The sequence below is a fragment of the Sminthopsis crassicaudata genome, chromosome 3 (genome assembly GCF_048593235.1).
Source record: "Sminthopsis crassicaudata isolate SCR6 chromosome 3, ASM4859323v1, whole genome shotgun sequence".
Taxonomy (NCBI): Eukaryota; Metazoa; Chordata; class Mammalia; order Dasyuromorphia; family Dasyuridae; genus Sminthopsis; species Sminthopsis crassicaudata.
In genome coordinates, this window is record NC_133619.1 from 248,484,068 (window position 1) to 248,498,037 (window position 13,970).

Here is a 13,970-nt window from a genome sequence, read left to right on the forward strand (position 1 = left end):
TATGTTAAGTATTAGATTCCGAAGGTATAAGTAACCTGGGTAGATAGATAGTAGTGCTAACAATTTACATTCACTTCCCAGTGTTCCTTCTCTGGGTGTAGTTGTTTCTGTCCATCATTGATTGATCAACTGGAAGTGAGTTGGATCTTCTTTATGTTGAAGATATCCACTTCCATCAGAATACATCTTCATATAGCATTGAAGTGTACCAAGGTTAGCTGAATTTCATTGAAAGGCTAAAAATCACTTTCTTCATCAATATCTAGACAATGTCTAGAGAGACAGCAAGCCATAGTAACTAACCTAATTCTGGGCATTTCTTGGTGCCCCCAAGCAACTCTTGAAGATTAACTATTTCAGAGGAGTGAAATTCTGCATTCAGAGAGGGAGTTCCTTCCATGAAAGTTCTTTCTACTAATTAAATCACAAATCCAAAATAGCAACAACAGAAAATAAAGCCCAAAAAACTATAGTTGATGAGGAGTTCTTAGAGAAACTTTAGAGGACTGAGCTACAATGTCCTCCAATAAGTTGAACACTCTCCCTTCTGACCTCCATCTCCCAAAATCCTTGATTTCTTTTAAGAATTAGATGAATAAGGGGGCAGCTAGGTGGTGCAGTGGATAGAGCACCAGCTCTGAATTCAGGAGGACCCGAGATCAAATGTGGTCTCAGACACTTAACACTTCCTAGCTGTGTGACCCTGGGCAAGTCACTTAACCCCAGCCTCAGGGGGAAAAAAAAAAGAATTAGATGAATGACCACCATTAGCAAGAGGCTTTTCCCAGTTTCCCCAGCTCCTACAAAGCTGTGTGTGTCTGTTCATATATTATCTCCATTACAAAATTCAAACTCTTTGAGAGTTTGAGGGCAAAGGCCAAAGGCCTACAATACAGTTCTTGGCATAGAGCACTCAATAAATGCTTACTCATTGACTCTTATTTTTTATTTTTTGCTGAGCCAGTTGGGATTAAGTGACTTGCCCAGGGTCACACAGCTAGGAAGTGTTAAGTGTCTGAGGTCAGATTTGAACTCAGATCCTGACTTCAGAGCTGGTGCTCTATCCACTGCGCCACCTACCTGCCCTTTAAATCATTGATTCTTTTTTTTTTTTCCCCATTATTGATAATTATTTAGTGCTTTTTTTTTTTTTTTTTTTTTTTTTCATTTTTCTTTTATTATAGCTTTTTATTTATGAGATATATGCATGGGTAATTTTTCAGCATTGACAACTGCAAAACCTTTTATTCCAACTTTTCTCCTCCTTCCCCCCACCCCTTCCTCCAGATGGCAGGTGACCAATACATGTTAAATAGTTAAAGTATAAATTAAATACAGTATATGTATGCATGTCCAAACAGTTATTTTGCTGTACAAAAAGAATCGGACTTTGAAACAGTGTACAATTAGCCTGTGGAGGAAATAAAAAATGCAGGCAGACAAAAATAGAGGAATTGGGAATTCTATGTTAGTGGTTCATAGTCATCTCCCAGAGTTCTTTTGCTGGGTGTAGCTGGTTCCATCCTTGGCTTCATTACTGCTCTATTGGTGGCCACATCCATCAGAATTGGTCATCGTTATAGTACTGTTCTTGAAGTATATAATGTAAATCATTGATTCGTAATGGTTAATATCTCTTCACATCTCTTTTATAGGGGATGGTGGTTGTTAAAGACTTAGAATCAGGAGTTTTATTTTGTTCTCCATAGGGAAAAGCAAGCCTCCTCAGCGCAAAGTCAAACCACTCAAGAAACGAGAGGAGAAGGAGAGAAGAGGAAAGGGGAGACCACAAGAGGATGAGCTGAAAGATTCTCTGGCTGATGATGACAGTTCTTCTACCACCACAGAAACCTCAAATCCTGATACAGAACCACTTCTGAAAGAGGTATAAAACTATTAAAACACAAAAGATTCTTCCTGTAGTGGAGAGGGTGCCCCATTATAGTCAGTCATGTTCTAGAGAAAAGGATTCCAAGGATGTCTGGGTTTTCCATTTTAGCCTCTTGACATTAAGTAAGTCATTTTACATAACACTCTCTCCATTTTCCCAGAGGAAATAAAGGACAGCTGTTACCCTCCGAGTTGTATTTGAGGAAGCAGTAGCAAAATAAAATACTTAGATTGGGAGGAAGTTCTTCTGAAAGTCACATTTTACCTGAAATCTGTAACTTAAACAGTTTGTTTCAAAATTCAAGTATCAAAGGGAGAAACAGAAGGACCACTTTTATTTTATTATATAGAGTTTTTTGTTTGACTAGTAGAAAAATAACAGAACCAGCCAATGAAATAGTTTCTTATTTCATGGTACTGATAGTCGCCATAAATTAGAGCATAATTTGTAAGATAATATACTAATTTCCCTGAATCACTATATACCATTTTAATTTTGGTATCCATAATAGCTGTTCTAATTAAATTTATTATTGACAAATTCTTTAATGTTGCCATCAATAATTTGTATCCAACTTCTTAGAAGATTCCCAATCTTATGGTATTCATTAATTTTAAAAAATATATAAAAATATCTTTTTTCATATCAAGAAGGAAACTAACTTCTAACTTTTACATTTCCTCACATTTGTTGTGATGCTTTATGCATATTTTAATGCTCCATAAAAAGTGATGATAATTTAAACTACTTACTAACAAATTTAGAGTTCCATATTTCACAGCCTTTTCATTATATTACTTTCAGACATTTTTTTATTTTGATAAATGTTTAAATCCCAGTTGCTTAACTCTTCTCTTTTCTTTTTGAACATCATCTCTCTCTCTCTCATTACTTCTAACATTAACCTTACAAACTGACTCATCCTCACCTCTGTACTTTTACTTAAATCATTTAATTAATCTATTTCACAGAAGTATTGATCAATAACCTTCTGTAAAGATTCAATTCAAAATTATTCTACTTCAAATTTTCTCCTTAAACAAGACAGTGCTTTTTTCGTTCTCCTTTTTCTCATCTACTCATATGTAAGGTCCTAATTATGAGACCTGTTTCACCTTTAGCATGTAACTTATTTTCTTCAATTGTTACTTTCTTCATGGGGGTAAGTTTTTCACTATCATCATTCGTATGGAGTTGTAGAGAAATGATCCTATAAATTTTATAAGTATGTTATGTAAATATGAATTGTTATTGCTATATAACCTTGTACCACTTATACATTGCTTTATAATAGTATTAGGGTAGGAAAGAATGAAATATGCCCTACTAAAATATCACTTTGTGATGGCAGCCATATGTCTCCTCAGGTTCCTTAGATATTGTTCATTAAATAAACATAATCAACAGATTTTCAGAAATAGGGAAAATGTGAAGGAAAATATATTTTTCAGGTTATTTCTGTGACTTAGCACCTAGTATGGTTGTAGAAATTAACAGTGGTGATCCAGCTATTCAAATGCAGCCAGTAGTGTCATTAATAACCATGAGTTGTAAAGTTGGAAATTGTTCTAGTATGGGCCTGACTTAGGGCAGTCTTCTAATAATCTGGGTTTAACCCTGCAGACAAATGAAACACTCAAGTCATTCAACACAGCACAAGGACAGGCATTGAGTATACTTCACATTGATTTAGTTGAATTCTTACATTCATCACTTATATGATAGACCAGCTAAACTTCCTGCACTTCCCCTCTTACGTGTCCATGGCTACTTTATACTCAAGTTAGAAGAAAGTCTCAAGAAATGTGTCTTTATAATTTAAAGAAAATGTTGTGAACAGGAAATGACACATTGGTCAGTTTGTTTAAAATGTAGAGTGCTTGAGAATAATTCTGACATGAATCTGTAACAGGAAGTTAAATAAAGAGTGTGATGAACGTTAAAAAAAAAAAAAAGAAAGAAAGAAAATGTTGTATGTTGGAAAATGGGGACTGAAGATGTTGCTCCAGTTACAGGAAGGTTAAGGGAAATTAATCGATTATGCTTTGTCAACTTGCCAGGGGACATTTCAGCATTAGGGAAAAAATGTTGCATTGTTGGTCATCTCAATGAATGTTCTAGATTTGAACAGACTTGAGGACTAAACTATCCTGTTTCTGAAAGTGTCCCTTCATTAGCTTAAATTTTTATAGCTTATGCTATTCTTAATGAAAGCAGAATTTTGCTAATAAAAGTTACCAACTTGTCATTTTCCCCAGGATCTCTATATAAGTGACATTTGGCATTCTTTATCACTCACCCAACTCCAGCCAAAAAAGAAACATTTTCTCTTTGAGAACTTGGCAAGCTTAGAACCATTCACAGAAATTGAGATGGTTCACTGTAAAAAGATAATGAGAGTGGTTATTGTGCTCATAATAAGGGTATAGGTTTATTTGATGACTCTTACATGTCTAAACAGATTATGTATAAACAATTTCACAGGATCCTGAACGGCAAAAAGGAAAACAAGCTGCGCCTGATAAACAGGGAGGTGAAATGTCTCAAGTGAAACAGAAAAGCAAAAAGCTCTCAGCAAATGTGAAAAAAGAGACCCCAGCAGACGTAAAACCCCTCAGGTAACACACACATGAAAATCAACATGTAGAATAATGCTGCTCCAAGTTTGAAGTCAGGGAAGTCTGATCACAGCAGCAGGTGGCAGTGTGTGCAAGTCTTGTCTTTTCATCTTGCAGTTTCTCATCTAGAGAACTTCTGTAGGGAAATATAAGTGATATGACTTTATATGCTAAGAGGCACATGGTAATGTACTGGAGAAAAGAGCTCATGATGAGAAGTCAGAGATGCTGAGTTCAAATCTCAGCTTTGCCACTTACTACCAGTGACGGTGATCAGGGAGAGAACTTCTGTCACCTTGGTTTCTTCATCCACAAACAGGAGGACAGTTGACCCATTTGATTTCTAAGATCCCTTCCAACTCTAAAAATAGAATGTGTCATTTTTGTTAATTAAACTTGGACCTCTTAGTCTCTAATTTCTCAGTATTCCCAAGAAGTTGAGAACTATAAGTTGCAGAGTAGGTATCAAACTGTACTGGAAGGGAATGTTCTTCACTGGAAGGACATTACACAGATGAAATGACCAGTCCAATAAAAAACAATAATAATAATAATTAGACTTAATAACAAATGATATCCTCAGATAAACTGTGTAATAAATATTGGAATTATAGTACAAGTAATACCATTCATTGTGCCTTGAAATTTAGTATAAAATTTAACATTTTAAGGAATTTCTTTTCTTTCTTTTATTGAAAATAATTATCATAGTCCTATCCCATGGACTCTGAACAATACATAACAAAACCTCACTGTTTTTGTTGCATCATCCTACTTTGCACACCTTGATCCATAAATCTTTAAAACATGTCACTAGAGGGCTAATAATTCTGAAGGAAGAACAGAACAAGAAAATGCTAAGTAAATTAATTTTATAAAATTGAATAAAACATGGTAACTGCATGTTTTATCTATCCAACATGAATGCCTTTGCTCTATATGGTCACTTACCCTTATTGATTAGTAATTTTAAGAAACCAAAAGAAAAATTAGTAGAAATCTTTCAGTTCTTTGGAAAAGTACAGAATCAACACATAAAAAGATTGTCAATTTTAAAATTAAATCCAAACTACCAAAAAGTAATATGGAAAAGATATAATCCTTCCCCAACTTAAAAACACATGTACATAAACATCTGTCTTCCTTATCACCACACATACCCCACCACTGTGCTAGAGACCATAGAGCAGCTCTCATCAGAACAACTATTTAAAGATGGTGGTGGCAAGAAACAAGAATTGAAACAGGACTATTGGAGAGTCTATGGGCTCTGAAGTGTAAGTAAAGAAAAAACTAAGAATATTGGGAATCATTGTAGAGGATTTAATCTCAGGTATCATAAACTTTTATTTCATTTTGTTCTGCCTGAGCATGTACTTTATAAAAAATATAAATATTGGGAAAGCTTAATAGGACAAATCCATCTTTCACACATTAATCTGAAATGATTCAGTGCTACAGCTTTTATCTAAATCTAAATAGATAGCTAAGAAGCACAGTAGATTAAACTTTAGTATGGAAGACTGAAGTTCAAATCCAGCTGGACAAATCATTTACCCATGCTCTGCCTCAGTTCCTCATCTATATGTAACATGAGAATAATAATATTCTGTCTGCCATCATTATTATAAAGATCACTAACATACTAGTAAAGCACTTTGCAAACCACAAGTCTGTTTAAATGCTTATTAATTAATTTTCTATCCTGAGGAAATAAGAATTTTGATTTTAGGATAGGAGAGACATGGACCATTTTAGAGTTAGTAATACACACAGGTAGATGCTACAGAAGTTCACTTAGAGATACATGAGGACACTATGAAGAAGAACATTAAGAAAAGGGAGAGTACCAAAAAAACTTCTCTTTCAGAAATTTTTCCTACTTCCAACATTGATTCCAAGAAAAGGAAAGAAGTCATTTCTCCTTTTACTTCTTATATCATGTGGCCTCTTGTTTCCACAAATCAGACCAGTTGAATTACATTACTAAGAGGTTTTGAAGGACAACAACCAACCATACTATTTTGGGAATCTTAACCATTTTTATAACATTGTTTCTATAAGACTATTTTTTGAATTTGAAATGAATGACTTACCCAAAAAATCACAACTCATTCCTAAATTGAAGTCTGCTTGTAAATAGCTACAGTTAACAGAGAATTTTAAAATATACATTTTAAATGACTAAACTTTCATTTCTTAGTTAATTGATATCAAAAGTTCAACATAATCCTTACATATTTATATTTATCAAAAGTATCCCTTAAATTTTCCTTTAAATGTCGAATGACACTCCTGCCCAGGCATTAAAAACAAGAAGGGATAAATCTGAATCTCACACCCATGATTGCATTTCAGTTCATTGGAGCTACCCTATACTCCACCAATGGAAAATAAACAACGCAAAAACCTCCCAACCAAGAGTACTCTTCAGCAGCATACATTGACAAGTGGATCTAAATCACGAAATCCACAGAAAACAAGAGGTATTGTTCATTTTGATATTACAAATATCCCCTTTGTGTTTTGATGGTAAAAAATAAAAATATTGCTTAGAAGCCATTATTGATTGAGGCAGTTTCTTGAATCTTAGGTATATAAATAAATTAGAGGTATATTTTGAAATAGACCTAGGAGAGAGGGATTCTCGTGCATTAACAGCCATGTTACTATTTGATTTTGTGCAGGTACAAATAATAAGTTAGTGGACAACAGGCCACCTGTCCTAGCAAAATTTCTCCCTGGTAGTCAAGAACTAGGCAACACCAGCAGCTCAGAAGGGGAAAAAGACTCTCCCCCACCAGAGTGGGATTCTGTGCCAATTAATAAAACCGGCAGCTGTAAGTACACTGAGTTAGCGACAAAGTAATTTATTTAATGATGAAGAAAAATGTATATCTATACAGTTTTTATAAAAACTAGTATTCATTTCTTTAAGAAAATCTGTCATGTAAACGTCTGCATTTATAAAACAAGTTAGGGGGTGAATATTTACCTTTACTTTATAAAAGAATTTCTTATTGACATCCTGTAGTGCATTGAAAATGTCTTCTTTGTATTATTATTTTAACCGAATTTTGGGTTTTATTTTACTTTCTTTACTGATTTTTTTTTACTTTACTTATCAACATAAGTCTATTATGATTTAAAGTAAACATCATCTGCTTTTGCTATATAGGGCCATATTCTACAGATGTTAAACTCAAATCATAAACTAGAAGATGTGAAATCGGGATTTAATATGAAAAGACAATATAATGAAAGATATTGATGAGGATGTGATTCTAGACATAGAATAATAGCATAGGACTTTGCAGTCATTTTTATTTAGGCCTTTCTATCTTGGTCCTTTATTTTGTCTGCCTTTTATTAGAGAGGAAGTCATGAAGAAGGAAAAAGAGGTGTAGAATGAAAGGAAGAGTAAGATAAGTGATTAAAGTGTGAAAGCTTCACAGCCCTTCTGTGTTCCTCATTCAAGCATGCAAGTGACACTAGTTTCTTCAAGCTTATGCCAGTGGAATGGGAATCCTAGCAAGGGTTGCTGAACTCTAAAAAGGCTGAGGATTCTTCTGGCCACTGACTGTCCAAGGACCAGCTCAACCAAGTTCAGAGAGGCTCAACACTAGGAAAATGGTCACCATGTAAGCAGTTCTTTAGCCATGGAGACCCATGAGATAAAATAAGTGTAGATTGGCCTTAGGTATTGTACATACCTTTTCTTCATTTAGAGTAGCAGGCTGTCACCTAAAAGGATCCAATAGCTAATAGATAATCTGCAGATATTAATTTAACTTGATTATTTAGATCTAAGATCTTTATCTATTGATTGGGGAGCTGATCAATATTAAGACAGGTTTATATAGTATGATGTTTTTATCATATCATGTTTTCAGCATGTTACTTATAATGAGCATAACCCTGGGCAAAACATTTAACCTCTTTAGATTTCAGATTTCACATCTGAAAAATAAGGAAATTAAACTAAAGTCAGTTAATAAACATTTATTAAGCATCCACTATATACTGAGCTAAACACAGCCTATACAAAGAAAAAAAGACAGTCCTTGATCTGGAAGGTCAAGGGAATGAAGGAAAGAACATGCAAACAGCTATATATTGGCAGTGCATTAGACAGCTTTTACTTTCCACTAGAGAGCAAGACTATTTCTTGGATTGTACAGAATCCCTTTCTTTTAACCTAGAAAACCAAGCATGAGTAGTTCACTGGCCAGATTTGTTAATATTGGTATAATACTCTACACTTTGCTATTAATTGGCTCTGTGGGTGGGAAATGCATTTTTCCAATAATGCCACTATTTTAATTAAATTAGAGACATAAGATGTAAAGCTATCATTTATGATATTAAGTAATGGCTATTTAAGACTTATGATGGCAGCTTCTAACCTTAGCATTAATAAAGAGCATCTGAGGCCTTAGTAATACTTAGTAACTACTATTCCCAATCTTCTTATTGCTCCTTTTTTTTATTTTTTATTATTATTTTTTTTTTACTCTGCATCAATTCTTTCTCCCTTTATTTTTCTCTTTTTTTCCCCTTTCTTTTCCTCTCCATGAATAGTGGACTTTCTATTTAGTCTCTGAAGGAATTTCTTATCAGAGATATCAAATAAAGATTGGTGAACTCTGTTGAAGATATTTATATAAAATACAACATAGACAAACTAGCTGTCTTACGAAATGTCATGTATCATGTCTGATGAATAATAATAATAAATAAAAATTAAATCAAAACTATTAGAGATAGAAAGATATAGAAAGGAAATTTGATAGAATTTTCACTGAAAGGTACTGTAATGGTTTGCACATTTAAACATTAGTCTAAGAGGAGATGTATTATCCCTTGCCTCATTTTATACTCAAGGCATTTGATGGACTCTAAACAATGATATTTTGATAAAATTATTTCTGTGGTATAAAATAATTAAACCAGTTTTTAGAACTAGCTATTCAAGGACCAGGAACATTAGGACTATTTTCTCCTGAGACTCGTATTTGAGAAGTGTGTAGATATAAACAATTTTGATAATAGGACCTTATAAGAACATCCTTAGAACAATGAAGGCTTTATTCTTAAGAGTCAACTTGTAAAATTAGCAGTAAGAGAAAACATCAAAGACATAACCAAATAATAATGGCTTTTTGCCAACTGCAACCCATTTTGAAATCGTGGTGAGCTTCCTACTCCCCATATTATTTACTTCTGTTGCCTAGAAGCAAGAGATTCTTCACCTCCTCCTCTCAAATATAGAAAGAGGTAAAGGAAGCAAAATGGTAAGAGAATCCAACAAAGTTTACTATTGTTAATCATTTTTGAAGTCAGATTAAAGTTACATATGCAGTCTTAATGCAGAGATATGTATTAGCTTTCAATTGTTTCCTTCCATAAGAAGTTGAGCTTCAAGTCTCTATAAGTGGTGCCCCCAAAGTTTTACCTCAAGGTAAGACTGGTGTAATAAGAATAAAAGTATTAAGTTAATGAGACCTCTTTTTGATTTCTCAGCTACTGATAGTCTTTATAAATTGTCTCTGCAAACCATCAACGCAGACATTTTCTTGAAGCAACGACAGACCTCACCAACCCATGCCTCTCCATCTCCACCCCCTGCATCTTTCTCCTATGTTCCCCGAAGTTCTTACAGCAGTATTGTCAACAGCAATACCAGCAAGTAAGTAGAAATCTCTACTTTCTGTTAAAAAGATTTCTTAGGGATACCATCATTTATAGGTGTATTTAAATTTATTTTACTTTTAAGGAAGCAAAATGTTTAGCCTAGTTTCTGTTACTTATTTAATATTTTACATCATCAACGAAATAGGGAATTTTCAATATCTAGAGACTGATTAAAGATAATTAAGTTTTTCCCAATTAGAGGTATTCTAAAATGATGCATTATTGTTATCAGTTTATTCTTGATTTTAAATTATCTTTTTAATTTTATTTGTGAAATAATCATTTGTTTACAAAAAAATCTGCTGAAAAAATTATTCACAAATCATTTCTTTTTCTTAGTCTTTAATAGTCATAAGATGAGGGCAGCTAGGCGGCGCAGTGGATAGAGCACCAGCCCTGAATTCAGGAGGACCCGAGTTCAAATCTGGTCTCAGACACTTAACACTTCCTAGCTGTGTGGCACTGGGCAAGTCACTTAACCCCAGCCTCAAAAATAATAATAATAATAATAGTCATAAGATAAAGAGAGAACTCTTGTACATTTTCTCCTTTTTCACATCACATCCTTAAAATCTCTCATAATCCCTTAACCTTAAGTCAATTTCCTGATGATTTTTTGGTCTCCTTCCAGTAGTCACTTATTCTTTTTTCTTAGAATCCCTAAAATATTTTATGTTATTAAATTGCAGAGGACTAGAATACCACACAAGAATAAATACAAGTGACTTCATTCAGCCTATAGATAACCATTGCCAATTGTGTCTAGAAACATGATTATAATTGATAATTGAGCCCAGTACCTATCATAGAGTTTTGTCAATCTGTGGATATCAAACATGAAACCTGCACACTCCCCAGGGCAGCCCAAGCAAGATTAACATATAATTGGAAAATATTTAACAAAATAAAAAATGGAATCACATATAGATAGCATTATATTTTATTTTATTTATTTTTGTTGTTGAGGCAATTGGGGTTAAATGACTTGCCCAGGGTCTCATAGCCAGGAAGTGTTAAGTGACTAAGCCAGATTTGAATTCAGATCCTCCTGACTTCAAAGCTGGTGCTTTAACTGCTACACAACTAGCTGCCCCATAGCATTATATTTTAAAAACCAGTCGTCATGCAATTCCTCCAGGAATTTTGTGACTCCCCATCCTATCTGACTTTAACACTACTGCTGTAAAGGCCTTACAGGAATTATGAAATTTAGAGGTAAAAAGGACCTCTTGATCATGTGACCAAACTGAAGTCATCCCACATAATAATTAAGGAACAGAAAAGGATTTGGATTCTAGAGCTGACTTCTGATTATTTTAGGGGTCTGAACTCTAAATCTATAGTTTTAAAGTATTCATATCATTTCTGAAATAAATTTGAACTCTCTAGCCTTTATTATATTTAATTCTAATGCTAAAAATAATTCATTTTTCTTTCATTTAAGTGAATCGGAAATGAAGCAGCCTAATGGTAATAAACACAAATTGTCAAAGACAGCTTCCCTTCCTGGCAGGAATGGCAATCCTACATTTGCAGCTGTTGCAGCAGGTTATGACAAGAGCCCAGGTAATTGATCTTATTTTAAAACAATAATATATTGCTTAATTATCTTTAATCTTATTTGACTTTGATATATTTGGTTTTTATTGTTGCAGGCGGGAGTGGATTAACAAAAGTATCTTCAAATAAAACAGATATTTCTGGCAGTATCAGCATTTCACACACGCCTGTTGACAGTGATGGCTCGGACAGGTAGCATTCATTGACCATTCCTCATTATTAAAAAGTTTGCTTTCAAACCAAGTTTATGTTTCATACTTAACTATGCTTCATTGCATTTATTACTGAATTGCAAATAAGAATGTTAACCAGAAATAGTATCAAGCTCTTATGCTTTTTTCTAAAACAAAATAGTCCATTGCATTTCTCCAACTCAGCAATTACAGAAAGTCTTATCCAGTTTCCCAATATTAGTCAGTTGTTTAGAAGCAAAGAGGAGAAAACTACTTAGCCTTTTCCTCAGTGGATTTTCTGAATGAGAATGAGAAGAGCTCAGCTCATGCTCAGTGCAAGAGGAAGATGCCATGACTTCAACTTCATATGTGATTGATATAGCACTAAAATTGGCTATCATTTTAAATCCATACTTATTGTTCCACTTTGTTATGATCTATTACAAGGATAAGACCCAATTAACAGAGACTAAAGAAAATAGATTGAAAGGAAGTAAATGTGTGCCTTATAGTATATCTACTCATTATAAATGGTAGAATAGGATATAACTTTGATGGATTATCCTTTTTTTTTTTTTTTTAAGTGAATGTATAATTACAATACCTTTGCATTTATTTATTAGTTATTCAGTATTCGTTGGTTGGTAAATTTTCCTCACACTATTTTATTTTATTTTATTTTAAAATAGTTTTTGTTTACCAGATATATGCATGGGTAGTTTTACAACATTGACAGTTGCCATACCTTTTGTTCTAATTTTTCCCCTCCTTCCCCCCCACCCAGATGGCAAGTTGACCAATACATGTTAAATATGTTAAAGTATAAATTAAATACAATATATGTATACATGTCCAAACAGTTGTTTTGCTGTACAAAAAGAATTGGACTTTGAAATAGTGTACAATTATCCTGTGAAGGAAATCCAAAATGCAGGTGAACAAAAATAGAAGGATTGGGAATTCTATGTAGTGGTTCATAGCCAACTCCCAGAGTTCTTTTGCTGGGTGTAGCTGGTTCAGTTCATTACTGCTCTATTGGAACTGATTTGGTTCATCTCATTGTTGAAAATGGCCACATCCATTTGATCATCATATAGTATTGTTGTTGAAGTATATAATGATCTCCTGGTCCTGCTCATTTCACTCAGCATCAGTTCATGTAAGACTCTCCAGACCTTTCTGAAATCATCCTGTTGGTCATTTCTTACAGAATAATAATGTTCCATAATATTCATATACCACAATTTATTCAGCCATTCTCCAGTTAATGGGCATCCATTCAGTTTCCAGTTACTGGCCACCACATAGAGGACTGCCACAAACATTCTTGCACATACAGGTCCCTTTCCCTTCTTTAAGATCTCTTTGGGATATAAGCCCAGTGGTATGCACAGTTTGATAACTTTTTGAGCATAGTTCCAAATTGCTCTCCAGAATGGCTGGATGTAGTCACAACAACAACAACAGTGTATCAGTGTCCCTGTTTTCCCACATCCCCTCCAACATTGCGCATTATCTTTCCCTGTCATTGTAGCCAATCTGACAGGTGTGTAGCCTCACAATATTTTATAATATATGATCAAAAATTTAGAAATTTACTTAAAGCTTAAGTATAGAAAAGTGTTTATTATTATGTCATCTTCTTCCTAGAACTATCAACTATACCATATAAACACATACATCCACAAATAAATCTTTGTGGTATGCCATTTTTCAGTTATTTATTGGGTTTAGGGGTGGGGGGGTGGCTTAATATTTGATTTTTTTCATATTTTTTAAATTAATGAATTTTTCACTAACATTTTAATATATTATATTTTCCTCCTGTATTATTTAGTTCTGGTTTATGGAGCCCTATCAGCAACCCAAGCAGCCCTGACTTTACACCTCTTAATTCATTCTCTGCCTTTGGGAATTCTTTTAATCTAACTGGCGGTGAGTGTTTGGCATTACCAGTAAGTAACTAATCAGCCATGGAATTAAAAAGTAGCTCCTTCCTTTTGATAAGAGATGAGAAGGAAGGAATCAAGATGG

General features: G+C 33.9%; 1 protein-coding gene and 1 long non-coding RNA gene across 3 annotated transcripts in view; one reads left to right on the forward strand and one right to left on the reverse strand.

Annotated features, from left to right (window-relative positions):
* TMEM131 (transmembrane protein 131) overlaps nucleotides 1-13,970 on the forward strand; it is a 57,568-nt gene that overhangs the window by 40,242 nt on the left and 3,356 nt on the right. The window contains exons 25-32 of one of the 2 annotated variants that reach the window (XM_074300338.1): nucleotides 1,710-1,885; nucleotides 4,376-4,509; nucleotides 6,868-6,995; nucleotides 7,197-7,349; nucleotides 10,078-10,198; nucleotides 11,648-11,769; nucleotides 11,859-11,955; nucleotides 13,774-13,871. In XM_074300338.1, the coding sequence (XP_074156439.1) occupies nucleotides 1,710-1,885; nucleotides 4,376-4,509; nucleotides 6,868-6,995; nucleotides 7,197-7,349; nucleotides 10,078-10,198; nucleotides 11,648-11,769; nucleotides 11,859-11,955; nucleotides 13,774-13,871 (1,029 nt within the window). Of the gene's footprint in view, nucleotides 1-1,709; nucleotides 1,886-4,375; nucleotides 4,510-6,867; nucleotides 6,996-7,196; nucleotides 7,350-10,032; nucleotides 10,199-11,647; nucleotides 11,770-11,858; nucleotides 11,956-13,773; nucleotides 13,872-13,970 lie in introns of both variants that reach the window. The other variant, XM_074300337.1, reaches the window with a different exon arrangement.
* LOC141561159 (uncharacterized) overlaps nucleotides 4,508-13,970 on the reverse strand; it is a 30,425-nt gene continuing 20,962 nt past the window's right edge. Inside the window, exons 3-4 of the long non-coding RNA XR_012487978.1 lie at nucleotides 4,768-4,870; nucleotides 4,508-4,645 (exon numbers count right to left, since the gene is read on the reverse strand). This is a non-coding gene — a long non-coding RNA (uncharacterized LOC141561159). The remainder of the gene's footprint in view (nucleotides 4,646-4,767; nucleotides 4,871-13,970) is intronic.